We start from the raw sequence: 16,392 nt of genomic DNA, 5'->3' as shown, positions 1-16,392 counted from the left end.
CCCTGGCTTGAATGCAGTGATCTACAATACAAGATATATACCACTGTAACCTGCAAGCCAAATATGTGGATAGATTATTCTTCACAGCTTTAAAAATCAGTTATGAGAAGCTTAAATTTTATTCTCTCCTGTATGAGTAACCACTGATGGGTGACCAATGGTAGTCTAACACTTTCAAAATGTTTTCTACCCATCAAATTTTGCATAGCTGAATTCTGGATTAATTGTAGTTTCCTCACAACCTGTTGGGGCAAACTAATATACAAAGAGTTATAGTAATGCAGAGTACTCTGAACAAAGCTTGCATAAGCAAGCGGAGGACAGAAAAATTGAACCCTTTAACTTTTAGTAATCATAGCTTAAAATAAACTCTATGTGACACTGACATAATCTGGGCTTGTAAAGATCCTAGAGAATCTAACTTCACTCCCAGATCAGACACTGATTCCCCTCATTCTTGAATACTTTTTTTTAAAATATTTTATTCTAAATATTTAAATGTTTCTATTATAGTGTCCTTTCTTCCAGATTTATACTTTGAATTCTTTAAACCCCTTTGTGCAGGCTTTATGTCATAGGCCATGTACCACTTAAGTAACCCTTCTCTGAACTGCTTCTATTCTTTCAATGTTCTTAGGAAGGTATGGCCTTCAGAATTGAACACAGTGATCAAAACAGTTTCTTATTACTTACTATTACCTCGTTTTCATGCTGGTGACATAGGAGCCAGGCAGCCAGCTCTGTGGGTTCCAGTAGGTGCTGAGTACCCCAAATATTGAGCAAGTACTTAATGTCCAGAGAAGGGTAATTTGTATTGTTTAGCACCCCAATCATTTTGAAATGTTGGCACCTATGGCTGGTGATACCTCTCCTTACGTATCCAAGTATACTGTTAACTTTCCCTGCTGCTTTATTAGTCTGACTGATAACCTTGATGTGATGGCTCATAGCTCCATTTCCTGTTTGGCAGGTTCTAGTGCTTCCCTCTTAATTGATAAGCAACTAATGGATTTCTGTGCCCAAATGTATGATTTTGCACTCTTTTTGTATTAAAATGGACATTCTGATAAACAGACCTAATTTCATCACTCAAGGACCTTAGTTTGCCTTTACTGATTATACCCCTTACCGGTTAATCTGATCTTTAAATGCTTTACTTTGCTCAGTCCATCTGACTTTTTCTCCACTCAGTCCATCTATAAGTGCTGAGGCTGCTTCCATCTTTCTTCTGCATACTTCAGCATCATTAAGCAGGTCCTAATGAGAGAGATACCATCATCATATGTTAAACATTTTTTGTCAAGTTGCATAACATTTCAAACTTTACTGCATTAACTATTTATTCAGACTGGCATTGTCTTGTAACTTTCCATTATGGCTACTTATTAAGTTTTTTATCTTCTTTTATGCCTATGGCAGAAAGCAGAGCCATAAAGACACTTGTTTTTCAATCCATTACTTTTGCTTATAGTCTTACCATTGACAGGGAAGAGTATAGCAGTGATGATATACTACAATCCAGTTGACCAGGATGAAGAAACCGGCAATGAAATTCTAACAGAAATTAGTGGTGTGGTAGTCGTGTTAGTCTACTTTCAAAGGTAATAAATAGAAATAAATCAAAACATAGAAAAGAAAATAAGATAATACCTTTTTTTTTATTGGACTAACAATATATCTTTTGATTATCTTTCGAAGGTAACCCTTCTTCTTCAGATCGGAAATAAGCAAATGTTGACAAATATCAGAATATAAAGTGAAACACAGAGACATTCCAATGACAGTCTCACAGGAAAAGAGAGGGGTAGGTTAGGTGAGAAACAGGGAGAGCTGGGTAGATAAGAGACAGAGAGCTGTATGGTAGATAAGAGAGGGACAAAGCAATAGAATTTTATGGTTTATAGAAAGCCCAGATCTTTGTTAAATCCTGTCTGGTGGTTGTCAAAATATGTCATCATTTTGACTTCAAAGGTCTTACGTTCCTGGATTGTCTTAAAATGTCCTTTTAGTGTTCTTACCATAAGATCATTGATGCAGTGTTCTGGTTTTGTAAAAAGCTGTTCCACAGAGGTGGCATCCTGGTTGGCACTGTTTTAATGTTGTGTCTGTGTAAATTGAGCCGTGTCTTTAGCATCTGGCTTGTTTCTCCAATATAGCACTTTCTTCACACGTTTTGCATTGAGGATGAGCAAGTGAAGGATCCCTTATGCTGAATGTTTTTACCATGCGAGTGACTGTAGGATCCTGTGAAATGTGTTGGCACAGTTTGCAGCTGGGAATATTTCATGGATGTGTGCCATTCTCTTCTTTTTGAGCTTCTATTGGGAGTCTGCTTTTCACTCATTTCTGTTTCAAATTAGGTGGATGTCGGAAGGCCAGCATTGTTGGAGCTGGGAATTCATCCTCCTGGAGTAGTGGCTGTAGATCTTTTATGATTCTTCTCAATTTTTCTAGCTTTGGATTGTATGTCACTACAAGAGGGATCCTCTCTGTGGCTCTCTTCTCATTGTACTGCAGTAGGTTTTCTGTAGGTATTTTAAGGGAAGAAGCAATATTCTTGGAGATTATTTGGGGGTTGTAGTCTTTTTGTTTGAAGGAATCAGTCAGGATTTTGAGGTGTTTATCTCTGTCTCTTGGGTCAGAGCAGGTACAGTGGTATCATGTGGCTTAGCTGTGTATAATGGATTCTTTTGTATGTGAAGGGTGGAAGCTGGAGTTGTAGAGGTAGCTGCATCTGTCTGTAGGTTTCCTGTATATCGATGTTTGTATGTAGCCATTGCTGATGAAACTGTGGTGTCTACAAAGTTGACTTTTTCTGGGGAGCAGTCAGTTTTCAATTTTATTGTAGAATGGTATGTAACTGTAAAATTGTTTCAGAGTCTCTTCTCCCTCAAATCATGAAAATGTCATCAATATGCCAGTAGTATTTTAAGGGTTTAGTTTGATATGCATTTAAAAAGTCTCTTCCAGTTCTGCCATGAAAAGGTTGGCATATTGGGGTGCCATTCTGGTGCCCATAGCAATGCCTGTGATTTGCAGATAGATATCATTGTTAAAATGGAAATAGTTGTGAGTTAGAATGAATTTGATTAATTTTGTAATGATTTCCAGTGATTATTGGTGGTCCAGAGTGGATGTTTTTAGGAATGTATCACTATACAGACACATTCTCCTATGCCATCTGCCAGAGTGTGCCAATGCCAGATATGATTGGTCTGCCAGGGTTTCCAGGTTTATGGATTGTAGGTAGCATGTAGAATGTGCCCAAAGAAGGATGGTTTGGAATGAGTTTTTTAGATGTGGCTGTACATGCTTTGGAAGTGTTTTGATAAGGTTTTTCAGCTGTTTTGTATAATTCTGCATGGGTTCCTCACTTAGTTTCCTGTAGTATATGTTGTCTGAGAGCTGTCTGTGTCCTTCTTCAATGTATCTTTGTGTGTCAATAATCACTACAGAGTCACCTTTATCTGTAGGTTATTTTGTAGTGTTTTTATGGCAGCTCTTTCTAGTGGAGACAGGTTGTACAGACTTTTCTTTTGTTCGTTGGAAAGACGTGATTTCACCCTATGTCTGAAACTTTCTATGTAGTTGTCTAGTTTATTATTTTGTCCATCGTGTGGGGTGAAACATGTGTTCATTTGTTTAAAATTGTATTCCAGTCTGTAGGGAGCCTCTTTTTTGTGGAAGTGTACCTTCAAGTGGAGTTTCTAAAGCATTCTTCCAGGTCTGAGTATAGTTGAATTTCATCTAGTTTGTTGGAGGGACAAAATGACAGTCCTTTGGAGAGTACGGAGATCTCATGCTGTGATAACTGGTAGTTCAAGAGGTTTACTAACCCATCTATCCCACTATAAACCATAAAATTCTACTGCTTTGTCACTCTCTTATCTGCCATACATCTTTCGCTGTCTCTCATCCACCCAGCTCTCCCTGTTCCTCATCTAACCTACTCCTCCCTTTTCCTGTGAGACTGTCATTGGAATGCCTCTGTGTTTCACTTTATATTCTGATATTTGTCAATATTTGCTTTTTTCCAATCTGAAGAAGAAGGGTTACCTTTGAAAGCTAATCAAAAGATTATTTTTTTTCTATATTTTGATTGTTCTATTTATTAACAGAAATTAGAAAGGCAAATAAAGTTGGTAGCAAAATAATAATAATGGGAGATTTCAGTTATCCCAGTTTTGACTGAATAAATGTCTCAGCAGGACATGCTAGAAAGTTAAGTATTCTAGATGTCATTAATGACTGTTTCATGGAGCAGCAAGTCCTGAAACCAATAACAGAGGAAACTACTTTAGACCTAGTCCTCAATGGAACATAGAACTTGGTGCAAGGGGATAACAGTGGTGGGACAGCTTTGCAAGAGGGATCATAATGAAACCAAATTTGGTATAATCACTACAGGGAAGATATTATATAGAACTTCAGATTAAAACCTTGATAAAGTGAGGGGATTAGTTTGAAAAAAAAAAGCTAAAAGAAATAGTTGCAAAGGCTAAAAGCTTTCATGAAACATGGACACTGTTTAAAGCACCATCTTGGAAGCCCAAATAAAATGTATTCCATAACTTCAAGAGGTCAGAAAAAGACCATAAAATTGTCAGCATGGTTAAATGGCAAGATAGAAGAGACAATCAAAGCAGATCTAAGAAGACTAAAGGAAAGTGCATAAAGCCCTGCCAAGTTAAATGGTTAGTTTTGTTTAGATTTATTTCTTGATATATCACCTTTCTAGCCACAAGGCAAAACAAAGTAGTTTACACACTAAACAGAAATGTGAAAGAAAGGGGAAGTTTGAGAAAGGAAGATGGGGGAATGAGAAAGATGTACTACTTTCAAGGACTTCTGCTAGGGAGTGAGGTTCTTATATTGACCTGAGGGATCAGGTATCATTGTAGGCCAAGATAAAGAGGTATGTTTTTTAAAGGGCCTTAAATCTGCATGGGTTGTTCCTTTCCTTAGCTCTGGAGGAAGAGCTTTCCATTACTGTGGGCTATTCTAATCAGTGGGATGATGATGGAGGGGCAGGCCTAAAAATATTTGAAAAGAAGCTTCCCATAAAGACAAAAAAAGTAATAATAAAACCTTTTTCAAATATATTCAAAGCAAAAAGCCTGTTGGTGAGTCATTGGATCACAAGATGACCAAAGTAATCAGGGAATGCAGGTCTATAGCACAAAAACTAAATTAATGCTTTGATCTACTTTTTACTGAGAACGACACTGAGGCGACATCTTCTCCAATATTCAGCACTAGCCGGTTAAGTTTAAACCAGCCAAAGATATACCTGCTATTTTGGTGGCCTAATTTAGCTGCCAAACTTAGCCAGCAATGCGCTGAATATTAGCGGACAGCCAATTATATCACGCAATATAACTGGTTATCTGCAACCGACAATATTCAGTGGTATTGGGAAGGTTGTGTTTTATCATATGATGATTTCTTATGGAACATGCATTTGATATGTTGCCCTTCTGTGGTAGAACCAAAGCAGTTTGTATATATTATATGCAGGCACTTTCTCTGTCCTTAGTGGGCTCATAATCTAAGTTTTCTGTACCTCGGGTAATGGAGAGTTAAGTGACTTGCCAAGGGTCACAAGGAGCCGTGGAGGGGCATAATCGAATGTTGCCGGCCAAATAGATCACCGGCAATCTATTTTGGCGGCGGCGCTACAGCTGGCCGGAACCGATATTATCGAAAAAGATGGCCGGCCATCCTTTTTTTCCGATAATACGGTTTAGCCCGGCCAAATGACAGAGTTCGCCGGGTTTGAGATGCCCGGTTTTGTTTTTCAGCGATAATGGAAAAAAATGCTGGCGATCTCCAACCCGGCGACATCCAAGGCATTTGGTCATGGGAGGAGCCAGCATTTGTAGTGCACTGGTCCCCCTCACATGCCAGGACACCAACTGGGCACCCTAGGGGTCAGTGCGGTGGACTTCAGAAAAAACTCCCACATGCATAGCTCCCTTACTTAGGGTGCTGAGCCCCCCAACCCCCCCAAAACCCACTACCCACAAATGTACACCACTACCGTAGCTCTTAGGGGTGAAGGGGGCAACTACATGTGGGTACAGTGGGTTTTGGAGGGCTCCCATTTACCAGCACAAGTGTTACAGGTAGGGGGGTGGGCTTGGGTCCGCCTGCCTTAAGTGCACTGCGGTACCCACTAAAAGTGCTCCAGGGACCTGCATACACACAGGCCTCTAGGACTTGTTGCTGCTGTATAACCTTGGCACACCAGTTGACACCTGAAGACTAATCTCTTTGAAAAAGTCCTTTATTTGATTAGGCAAGTTTACTCACAGTTAACTGCAGATCAGAGGTTGTGCCCCACTGGCAAAGAGTCTCCCTGGTACTAAGATGAGCAGTAGGTCAGAGCTGGCAGAATGGTGTACAATGCCCTCTTTCAGCAACATTCAAGGTAATAACTAAGTTCTCTAACGTGGGTAACACATGAAAGGGATCTAGAACTGGCTTACAAAAATGGCCACTACCTCATGGACTACCGGAAACAAAACTGGACACACTCTGACCCAGTTAGCAGGGGGGAAAAGCACCATGGCAGTACAGCCCACTACTCTACACCCACCACAGTGCATTGCTGATGTGACTCTGCAGTGCACCTAACAGAAAAGGTGTCACACTCACCCGAGAGCCACATCACAACCAGGGAAAGGCTGTCAGAGGATAGAACACATTCTGCTGTCATGGAGATGGGTACAGCATTTGAGGCTGGCATAGAGGCTGGCAAAATATATTTATAAATCTGTATTTTAGTGTGGGAAGGGGTTGGTGACCACTGGGGGAGTACAGGGAGGTCATCCCCGATTCCTTCTGGTGGTCATCTGGTGAGTTGGGGCACCTTTTTGAGGCTTGGTCGTGAAAATAAAAGGACCAAGTAAACCCAGCGAAATACTGCTTAACGCCGCTTTTTTTTTCCATTATCCACGAAAGCCAGCCATCTGGTAGCCACGCCCATGCCCCGCCTTCGCTATGCTGCTGACACGCCCCCTTGAACATTCGCCGGTGAGGCGACGGGAAAGCGGCAATGCTGTCAAAAAAGCCGCTTTCGATTATACTGAGCTGCTTTTGAGAGATCGCTGGCCATCTCCCGATTTATGTCGGGAAATGGCCAGCGATCACTTTCGAAAATAAGCCTGATAGTAGGAATCAAACCCAGTACCCCTGGTTCTCAGTCACTGCACTGCACTAACCAATTTTTTTAATTAATTAAAAGTGATAATTGTTTTCTTCTGTTTTTGGTTTGTCTACTCAGTACAGCTGTCTGATCCTTTGTTGGCCAGCTGTAGCACTGGCCTCTCCCAGTGTTTGTTGCCTAGCTGGGGTACACATGCATGCTAGTGTGCACATGCTCTCCCCATGCTTCACCAACAGACACCATTTCTTATCCTCCAAGTATATTATGGGCTAGATTCAGTAAATGGTGCCTAAAAAAATCTGTGCAAAAACGCCAGCTTAAGCAGTGTTCTGTAAAAATTCAGCATAGTTTGTAGAAAGCAAAAGCTACATACCTGTAGAAGGTATTCTCCGAGCACAGCAGGCTGATTGTTCTCACTGATGGGTGACATCCACGGCAGCACCTTCAATCGGAGATCTTCACTAGCAAAAACATTTGCTAGCCCTCGCGCGCACGCATACTTCGCATGCGCGACCGCCTTCCCGCCCAAACGCACTCGTGTTCGTCAGTCCAGTACATAGCAAAGACAAAGACAAGGGAAGACACAACTCCAAAGGGGAGGTGGGCGGGTTGGTGAGAACAATCAGCCTGCTGTCCTCGGAGAATACTGTCACGTCTGTGGCCGTGACCACCCTCAGACTTACCTTATTCCTGGTGGTTAGCTTCCTAGCTGGCTCCTGTTTCTTCTGTCTGTCCTTTCTGAGCTAGCTCTGGCTCTCTGTGCTGGCTGCATCCAGCAGCATGACACTAATTGCCTCACTATACTGCACCTGTGGGTGTTGCCTGGGTTAGCTCTGTGTGTGTGTGTGTGTGCTGGCTGCTTCCAGCATGACGCTAATTGCTTCACTACACTACACCTGGGCGTGGGAAGCCTCTCTGTGTTTCACTGTGCTTTCTGCCTGCTCTGTGGTTTGTGCCTGAACAGCCTCCGTAGTTACCTAGAGATTGCTGCAGCTGTGTCTCTGGTGTTGAAGGGCTTTATTAATCACTTAGAGACTGCAGCCTTTGCCTTTGCATCGTATAAGGTCCCTGGTATGCTAGAGTGCTCTGTGCACTGCTACATTGTCCAGTTCTGTGTGATTGCCTAGTGTTTGACTAGTTAGCTTGGGCACAGCCTTGCTTGGTAGCCTGTGTACAGCTTACTAGTTCTTCTGTGTTTGCTCTGTGTGAGTTCCTAGTGTTTGCCTAGTTAGCTTGGGTACTGCTCTGCTTGTTAGCTTGTGTACAGCTTCTAGGTCTCCTGAGTTTAGCCTCTGGTTTTCCCCGGTGGGGTTTCCTTGGTTTCTGGAGCTTCAGCCCTAGTCTTGTCCTTTGCCAGTTCTCCTTGTAACTGGAGCTCCAACCTAGTCTTGCTATTGGTTCTGACCCTTGCCTGTACCTATCTACTGCTCTGCTAGCCGCCTGCCCAGAGACTCCTGCTTTGAACCTGACCACGCCTGTCTCTGCCTATTGCCTATACTCAGTTATTCTCTGCTAGCCACCTGTCTCTGCCTATTGCCTGTACTCAGATCTTCTCTGCCAGCCACCTGTCTAGGACTATTGCCAGAACCCGGACATTCCCTGCCTGCCTGTCTCACGTTAGCCTAGGTACCTGGGAGCACTGCTGGATCCTGACTCCGGTTGTTCCTGTTGCTGGTTCCAGTTCTGGTTTTCTTGTAAGCCCTACCGGCTGCTCGAACCTGAGGGCTCAACCCTCGGGGAAAGGCAGCTAAGCGTAGGTGAAGCCTACTCCAGTGTGTTCCGGTCCGGTGCGTTCCAGTCCAGAGTGTTCCAGTGCAGGACTCCAGTCCGGGGTTCCAGTCCAGCATTGTCTCTTCTCTGCTCCGAAGGTGATCTTGCCTGCCACTGCTGCTCCTCGACCGTGGTCCAAGGACTCACGTACCCAGGGTTCCCGGGGAAGAAGCCTGACAGAATGCCAAGGTCCTCGAGAACACGACAAATACCTTCTACAGGTATGTAGCTTTCGCTTTCTCCGAGGACAAGCAGGCTGCTTGTTCTCACTGATGGGGTATCCCTAGCCCCCAGGCTCACTCAAAACAATAAACATGGGTCAATTGGGCCTCGCAACAGCGAGGACATAACTGAGATTGACCTAAACTTAACCAACTAACTGAGAGTGCAGCCTGGAACAGAATAAAATTGGGCCTAGGGGGGTGGAGTTGGATTCTAAACCCCGAACAGATTCTGTAGCACCGACTGCCCGAACCGACTGTTGCATCGGGTATCCTGCTGTAGGCAGTAATGCGATGAGAATGTGTGGACAGATGACCGCGTCGCAGCCTTGCAAATCTCTTCGATAGTGGCTGACTTCAAGTGGGCCACTGACGCTGCCATGGCTTTAACACTTTGAGCTGTGACATGACCCTCAAGAGTCAGTCCAGCTTGGGCGTAAGCGAAGGAGATGCAATCTGCTAGCCAATTTGAGATGGTGCGTTTCCCGACAGCCACTTCCCTTCTGTTGGGATCAAAAGAAACAAACATTTGGGCGGACTGTCTGTGGGGCTGTGTCCGCTCCAGATAGAAGGCCAATGCTCACTTGCAGTCCAATGTGTGCAGTTGACATTCAGCAGGGCGGGTATGCGGACGGGGAAAGAATGTTGGCAAGACAATAGACTGGTTCAGATGGAACTCCGACACCACCTTCGACAAGAACTTAGGGTGAGTGCGGAGGACTACTCTGTTATGATGAAATTTGGTATAAGGAGAAAGAGCTACCAAGGCTTGAAGCTCACTGACTCTGCGAGCTGAAGTAACTGCGACCAAGAAAATGACCTTCCAGGTCAAGTACTTCAGAAGGTATTCAAGCAGGGTCTGTGTAGGACACGAGTGAGGATCTATGGCCTTGCTGTCAGACCAGACGGCAAACCTCTGCCATAGAAAGAAGTAACTCTTTTTAGTGGAATCTTTCCTGGAAGCAAGCAAGACTCGGGAGACACCCTCGGAGAGACCCAAGGAGGCAAAATCTACGCTCTCAACATCCAGGCCGTGAGAGCCAGGGACCAGAGGTTGGGATGCAGAAGCGCCCCCTCGTTCTGAGTAATGAGGGTTGGAAAACACTCCAATCTCCAGGGTTCTTCGAAGGATAACTCCAGAAGGAGAGGGAACCAGATCTGACGCGGCCAAAAGGGAGCGATCAGGATCATGGTGCCTCGATCTTGCTTGAGTTTCAACAAAGTCTTCCCCACCAAAGGTATGGGAGAATAAGCATACAGGAGGCCCTCTCCCCAACGCAGGAGAAAAGCATCCGACGCTAGTCTGCCGTGGGCTTGAAGTCTGGAACAGAACTGAGGGACTTTGTGATTGGCCCGAGTAGCAAAAAGATCCACCAAGGGGGTGCCCCACACTTAGAAGATCTGGCGTACCAATCTGGAATTGAGCGACCACTCGTGAGGTTGCATAATCCTGCTCAACCTGTCAGCCAGACTGTTGTTTATGCCTGCCAGATATGTGGCCTGAAGAAACATGCTGTACCGGCGAGCCCAAAGCCACATTCTGACGGCCTCCTGACTCAGAGGGCGAGATCCGGTGCCCCCCTGCTTGTTGATGTAATACATGGCAACCTGATTGTCTGTCTGAATTTGAACAATTTGTTTGGACAGCCGATCCTTGAAAGCCTTTAGAGCGTTCCAGACCGCTCGCAACTCCAGGAGATTGATCTGTAGACCTTGTTCCTGTATGGACCAATTCCCTTGGGTGTGAAGCCCATCGACATGAGCTCCCCACCCCAGGAGAGACGCATCAGTGGTCAGCACTTTTTGTGGCTGAGGAATTTGGAACGGACGTCCCAGAGTCAGATTGGACCGAATTGTCCACCAATGCAGGGATTGAAGAAAACTCGTGGACAGCTGGACTACATCCTCTAGATCCCCAGCAGCCTGGTACCACTGGGAAGCTAGGGTCCATTGAGCTGATCTCATGTGAAGGTGAGCCATGGGAGTCACATGCACTGTGGAGGCCATATGGCCGAGCAACCTCAACATCTGCCGAGCTGTGATCTGCTGAGACGCCCGTACCCAGGAAACGAGAGACAGAAGATTGTTGGCCCTCGCTTCCGGAAGGTAGGCACGAGCCGTCTGAGAGTTCAGCACAGCTCCTATTAATTCGAGTTTCTGAACTGGAAGAAGGTGGGACTTTGGATAATTTATCACAAACCCTAGCAGCTCCAGGAGTCGAATAGTCATCTGCATGGACTGTAGAGCTCCTGCCTCGGAGGTGTTCTTCACCAGCCAATCATCGAGATAAGGGAACACATGCACTCCCAGTCTGCGTAGAGACGCCGCTACGATAGCCAGGCATTTGGTAAATACCCTGGGCGCGGAGGCGAGACCAAAGGGTAGCACACAGTACTGAAAATGCCGTGTTCCCAGGCGGAATCGAAGATACTGTCTGTGAGCTGGCAGTATTGGGATGTGAGTGTAAGCATCCTTTAAGTCCAGAGAGCATAGCCAATCGTTCGCCTGAATCATGGGAAGAAGGGTGCCCAGGGAAAGCATCCTGAACTTTTCTCGGACCAGATATTTGTTCAGGGCCCTTAGGTCTAGGATGGGACTCATCCCCCATGTTTTCTTTTCCACAAGGAAGTAACTGGAATAGAATCCTGGCCCTTCTTGCCCCGGTGGCACGGGCTCGACCGCATTGGCGCTGAGAAGGGCGGAGATTTCCTCTGCAAGTACCTGCTTGTGCTGGAAGCTGAAGGACTGAGCTCCTGGCGGGCAATTTGGAGGCTTTGTGATCAAATTGAGGGAGTATCCCAACCGGACTATTTGAAAAAACCACTGGTCGGAGGTTATGAGAGGCCACCTTTGGTGAAAAAACTTTAACCTCCCCCCGACCGGTAGATCGTCCAGCACGGACACTTTGATTTCGGCTATGCTATGCTGGAGCCAGTCAAAAGCCCGTCCCTGGCTTTTGCTGGGGAGCCGCAGGGGCCTGCTGGGTCGCACGCTGTTGACAGGAAAGAGCGCGCTGGGGTTTTGCCTGGGCAGCAGGCTGGCAAGAGGGAGGACTGTACCTACGCTTACTCGAATAGGGAACAGTCCTCCTTCCCCCATAAAAACGTCTACCAGTTGAGGTAGAAGCTGAAGGCGTCCGGCAGGAGAATTTGTCGAAAGCGGTGTCTCGCTGGTGGAGCTGTTCTACCACCTGTTCAACCTTTTCTCCAAAAATATTATCCCCCCCGGCAAGGAGAATCCGCAATCCGCTGCTGAAGTCTATTCTCCAGGTCGGAGGCACGCAGCCATGAGAGTCTGCGCATCACCACACCTTGAGCAGCGGCCCTGGACGCAACATCAAAAGTATCGTAAACACCCCTGGCCAGGAATTTATGACATGCCTTCAGCTGCCTGACCACCTGCTGAAAAGGCTTGGCTTGCTCAGAAGGGAGCTTATCCACCAAGTCCGCCAACTGCCGCACATTATTCCGCATATGAATGCTCGTGTACAGCTGGTAGGATTGGATTTTGGAGATGAGCATTGAAGAATGGTAGGCCTTCCTTCCAAAAGAATCCAAGGTTTTAGAGTCTCTGCCCGGGGAAGCCGAAGCATACTCCCTAGAACTCTTGACCTTCTTAAGGGCCAGATCCACCACTCCAGAGTTGTGAGGCAACTGAGTCCGCATCAACTCTGGGTCCCCATGGATCCGATACTGGGACTCGATCTTCTTGGGAATGTGGGGATTAGTTAGCGGCCACCCAGTTCGCCAGCAATGTCTTCTTGAAGACATGATGCATGGGTACTGTGGACGATTCCTTAGATGGCGAAGGATAGTCCAAAAGCTCAAACATTTCAGCCCTTGGCTCATCCTCCGTAACCAAAGGGAAGGGAATGGCCGTAGACATTTCCTGGACAAAGGCCGCGAAAGATAGGCTCTCGGGAGGAGAAAGCTGTCTTTCAGGAGAGGGAGTGGGGTCAGAAGGAAGACCGTCAGACTCCTCGTCAGAGAAATATCTGATGTCTTCCTCTGCATCCCACGAGGCCTCACCGTCGGTATCGGACACGAGTTCATGAACCTCTCTGTCCGAAGCCGTGCCCGCCTCGACTCCGTGGAAACTTGGCCACGGTGAGAACGTCGAGAAGAAGACTCCCGTACCAGCAGCGATGAAGCTCCCTCCATCGATGTTGTCGGGAGAGTCCGCCTGGGAGGCAGCCGATGCAGGTACCGCGGTACCGGTATTGGAGACCTCACCATGGGCAAGGGGCCAGCCGTCGCCTCACTCAACGGCAACGGCGGCGCAAGCACCCCCGGTACCGGAGAAGGGCGCAACAGCTCCTCCAGGATCCCTGGAAAAATGGCCCGGAAGCTCTCGTTCAGAGCGGCTGTCGAGGAAGGCAGGGATTCCGGCACAGGCGACGAGCTCAGAATCTGTCCGGGATGCGGAGGCGGTACCGGGCTGTCCAGGGTAGAGCACATCGGCACCTCCTGAATGTGAGCGGGCCTCCCGGCGTCGATGCTTAGTGGGTGCCGATTCCCTCGGCAACCCAGAGCTCTCGGTACCACGTCTGGAAGGTGACCGGTGCCGATGCTTCTTTGCCTTTGCACGAAGCATGTCACCGGAACCTCCCGGTACCGAAGAGGAGGACGTTGAATCCAAACGCCTCTTTCTCGGGGCCGGGTCCGAAGAAGGTCGATCCCGGGGGGGGGGGGGGGGGCTGTACCGCAGGAGCCCTCGAAGTAGACGGAGACCTACTCAAGGGCTCACCGCCACCAGCAGGGGAATGGACAGCCCTCACCTGCGCTCCTGAAGAAGAGGCACCCTCCGACGACATCAGTACCAATGATGATCCCGGTACCGTAGACGTTGAAGCACCGGTCGATGACCTCGGTACCGCAGACGTCGATGCACTGGCCGATGACCTTGATACTGTAGACATCGTTACACCGGGCGAGGCCCCGAACAAAGTGTTCCACTGGGCCAATCTCGCTACCTGAGTTCTCTTCTTCAACAGAAGACAGAGATTGCAGGCCTGAGGACGATGCCCAGCCCCCAGACACTGAAGGCACGAAACGTGCCTATCAGTGAGTGAGATAACCCGGCTGCACTGGGTGCACTTTTTGAAGCCGCTGGCAGGCTTCGATGACATGGGCGGAAAAATCACGCCGGTGGTCAAAATTTGCGATGATGGCAATGGGCACCAAAAAAAGTAGGGAAAAACCCGTACGGGCGGCCAAAAGGGCAGCTTCCGAAAGCGAAAGGAAACTTAACGGGGAAAAACTCAAAAATAAGGCTTTAAAAAAAAAAAAAAAAACTCAAACAACACGACGGAGAAGAAAATCGCAAGACTTCTGAATGGAAGAACGCGGCGAAAGGTGCGAGGGTCTCCTCAGGGCACAGACCGACCGAAAAAACAGCCGTCCTGAGCCATGGAAAAAAGAAGACTGACGAACACAAGCACATTCGGGCGGGAAGACGGTCGCGCATGCGCAGTATGCGTGCGCGAGAGGGCTAGCAAACACTTTTGCTAGTGAAGATGTCCGATTGAAGGGGCTGCCGTGGACGTCACCCATCAGTGAGAACAAGCAGCCTGCTTGTCCTCAGAGAATAACACTTAAGCGTTATGGTTGCATATAAATTTAGGTGCCACCATTTGCACCAACGAAAATATGGTGCAAATGTCCAAGCCTAAATTTACACGCGAAGCACCTTTATTCTGTAATTACACGTATAACTCAAAAACACTATGCCATGAAATGCCCATGATCAACCCCTCTCTGCGCCCTATTTTTCAGGCCATGTGTAAATTTTAGGCAAGGATCTTGCACCACTCACGTAGCACTCAATTAAATCTAGTCAGTGCCAATAATTGCTTGTTAAAAAGCCAATTACTGGCACTAATTTGCTCATTATTCAGTTAAATTGCATGCATACATCATAACCACATGGGCGAGGGTGAAGACCAGCAGAAGAGGACAGCTCTTGGGAGGTGACTTTTAGACAGCATTTCTCAGACATCCTGTGGGGAATAAACCCTCTTTATCCTGCTTTCTTTCATGGACTAAGGTTTAACACAGTTTACTTTCCACACCAGGGAATTCTGGACCAGGCTTTTTCTATCACTCAGGGTTCCAAGTCCACCCTGAGATTCCTCTAGATTCCCTACAAGGATGAGGGAGCCATGGGTGTGACTTGGCCACAATACAGACTGATCTACAGCTCACCTCCTGCTTTTAATGTAGGGAATCTCAAAGTACTTACAGCATGGAATGCAGCTAGCTCTGATACAATTTGAAGAAAAATACACTGATTTTCTTTAGTTCATATAGGTGAAAGAGGTTGAGGAGGAGGAATTCCTCCCCCCCCCCCCAAAAAAAAAATAAAAAATTAAATATTCCATCAGGAAAGAAATTAATAACAGTATAAATAAGAAGATTGTAACTATTTTAATTTAACCAATAAATTAATTGCATATGTCCTAAAATTGTTGCATTTGGTATTATTTCAGGATAAATATATGCCTTCATTTATAAAGACAGCCAGTTTATCTCACCGTTTTCTCCTTCATTGCTAAATCAAATTTTGCTTGTACTTTATCCAGTTCAGCTTGTTTCTCATCTAATTGTGCCTGAGCTTCTTCTAACTCACCATTGGCAACTTTCAAGCGTCCTTCTTGTTTTGCTAAATTAGCCTTAAAATAGAAAAATATTTTAAGAGTAAAATAAGAGAATATTATGACTTTGTTAAAATAATCTTTTTTTTTATGGTCTATAATGAAGTGATACCTCTTCTATGCTTCTGATTAATTATGGGTGATGTAACCAACACATACAATATAGGAAACCCTAATGTGGGTTTTCCATAGAGTGTGGAATAAATGAGACAATTAAGCAACACGGATACCTCTCTTACAGGCGGATGATCAGAAGCAAATGCCGGTGCTAGAGGCTGTTAGCGCCATACTAGTGCCGACATTTGCTAACACCCCATGATCAGAGCCCTCGCGCGCGTAGTGGAGGAGTGGCCTAGTGGTTAGGGTGGTGGACTTTGGTCCTGGGGAACTGAGTTCGATTCCCACTTCAGGCACAGGCAGCTCCTTGTGACTCTGGGCAAGTCACTTAACCCTCCATTGCCCCATGTAAGCCGCATTGAGCCTGCCATGAGTGGGAAAACGCGGGGTACAAATGTAACAAAAAATAAAAAAATAATAATAAACAACGCGCTTGAGGACTCTGAACGCAACTAGCATGCTAA

The 16,392-nt window shown here is 46.2% G+C and overlaps 1 protein-coding gene across 1 annotated transcript in view; it reads right to left on the bottom strand.

The window, feature by feature from the left end:
* Positions 1–16,392, bottom strand: part of DNAH8 (dynein axonemal heavy chain 8) — a 1,267,128-nt gene that overhangs the window by 205,869 nt on the left and 1,044,867 nt on the right. Inside the window, 2 exon segments of the mRNA XM_030199255.1 lie at positions 1,130–1,257; positions 15,692–15,829. Of these exon segments, the coding sequence (XP_030055115.1) occupies positions 1,130–1,257; positions 15,692–15,829 (266 nt within the window).

This window comes from Microcaecilia unicolor, chromosome 3 (assembly GCF_901765095.1).
Source record: "Microcaecilia unicolor chromosome 3, aMicUni1.1, whole genome shotgun sequence".
NCBI lineage: Eukaryota > Metazoa > Chordata > Amphibia > Gymnophiona > Siphonopidae > Microcaecilia > Microcaecilia unicolor.
Note: the sequence above shows the minus strand (reverse complement) of the source record. Positions and strands in the feature narration are given on the sequence as shown.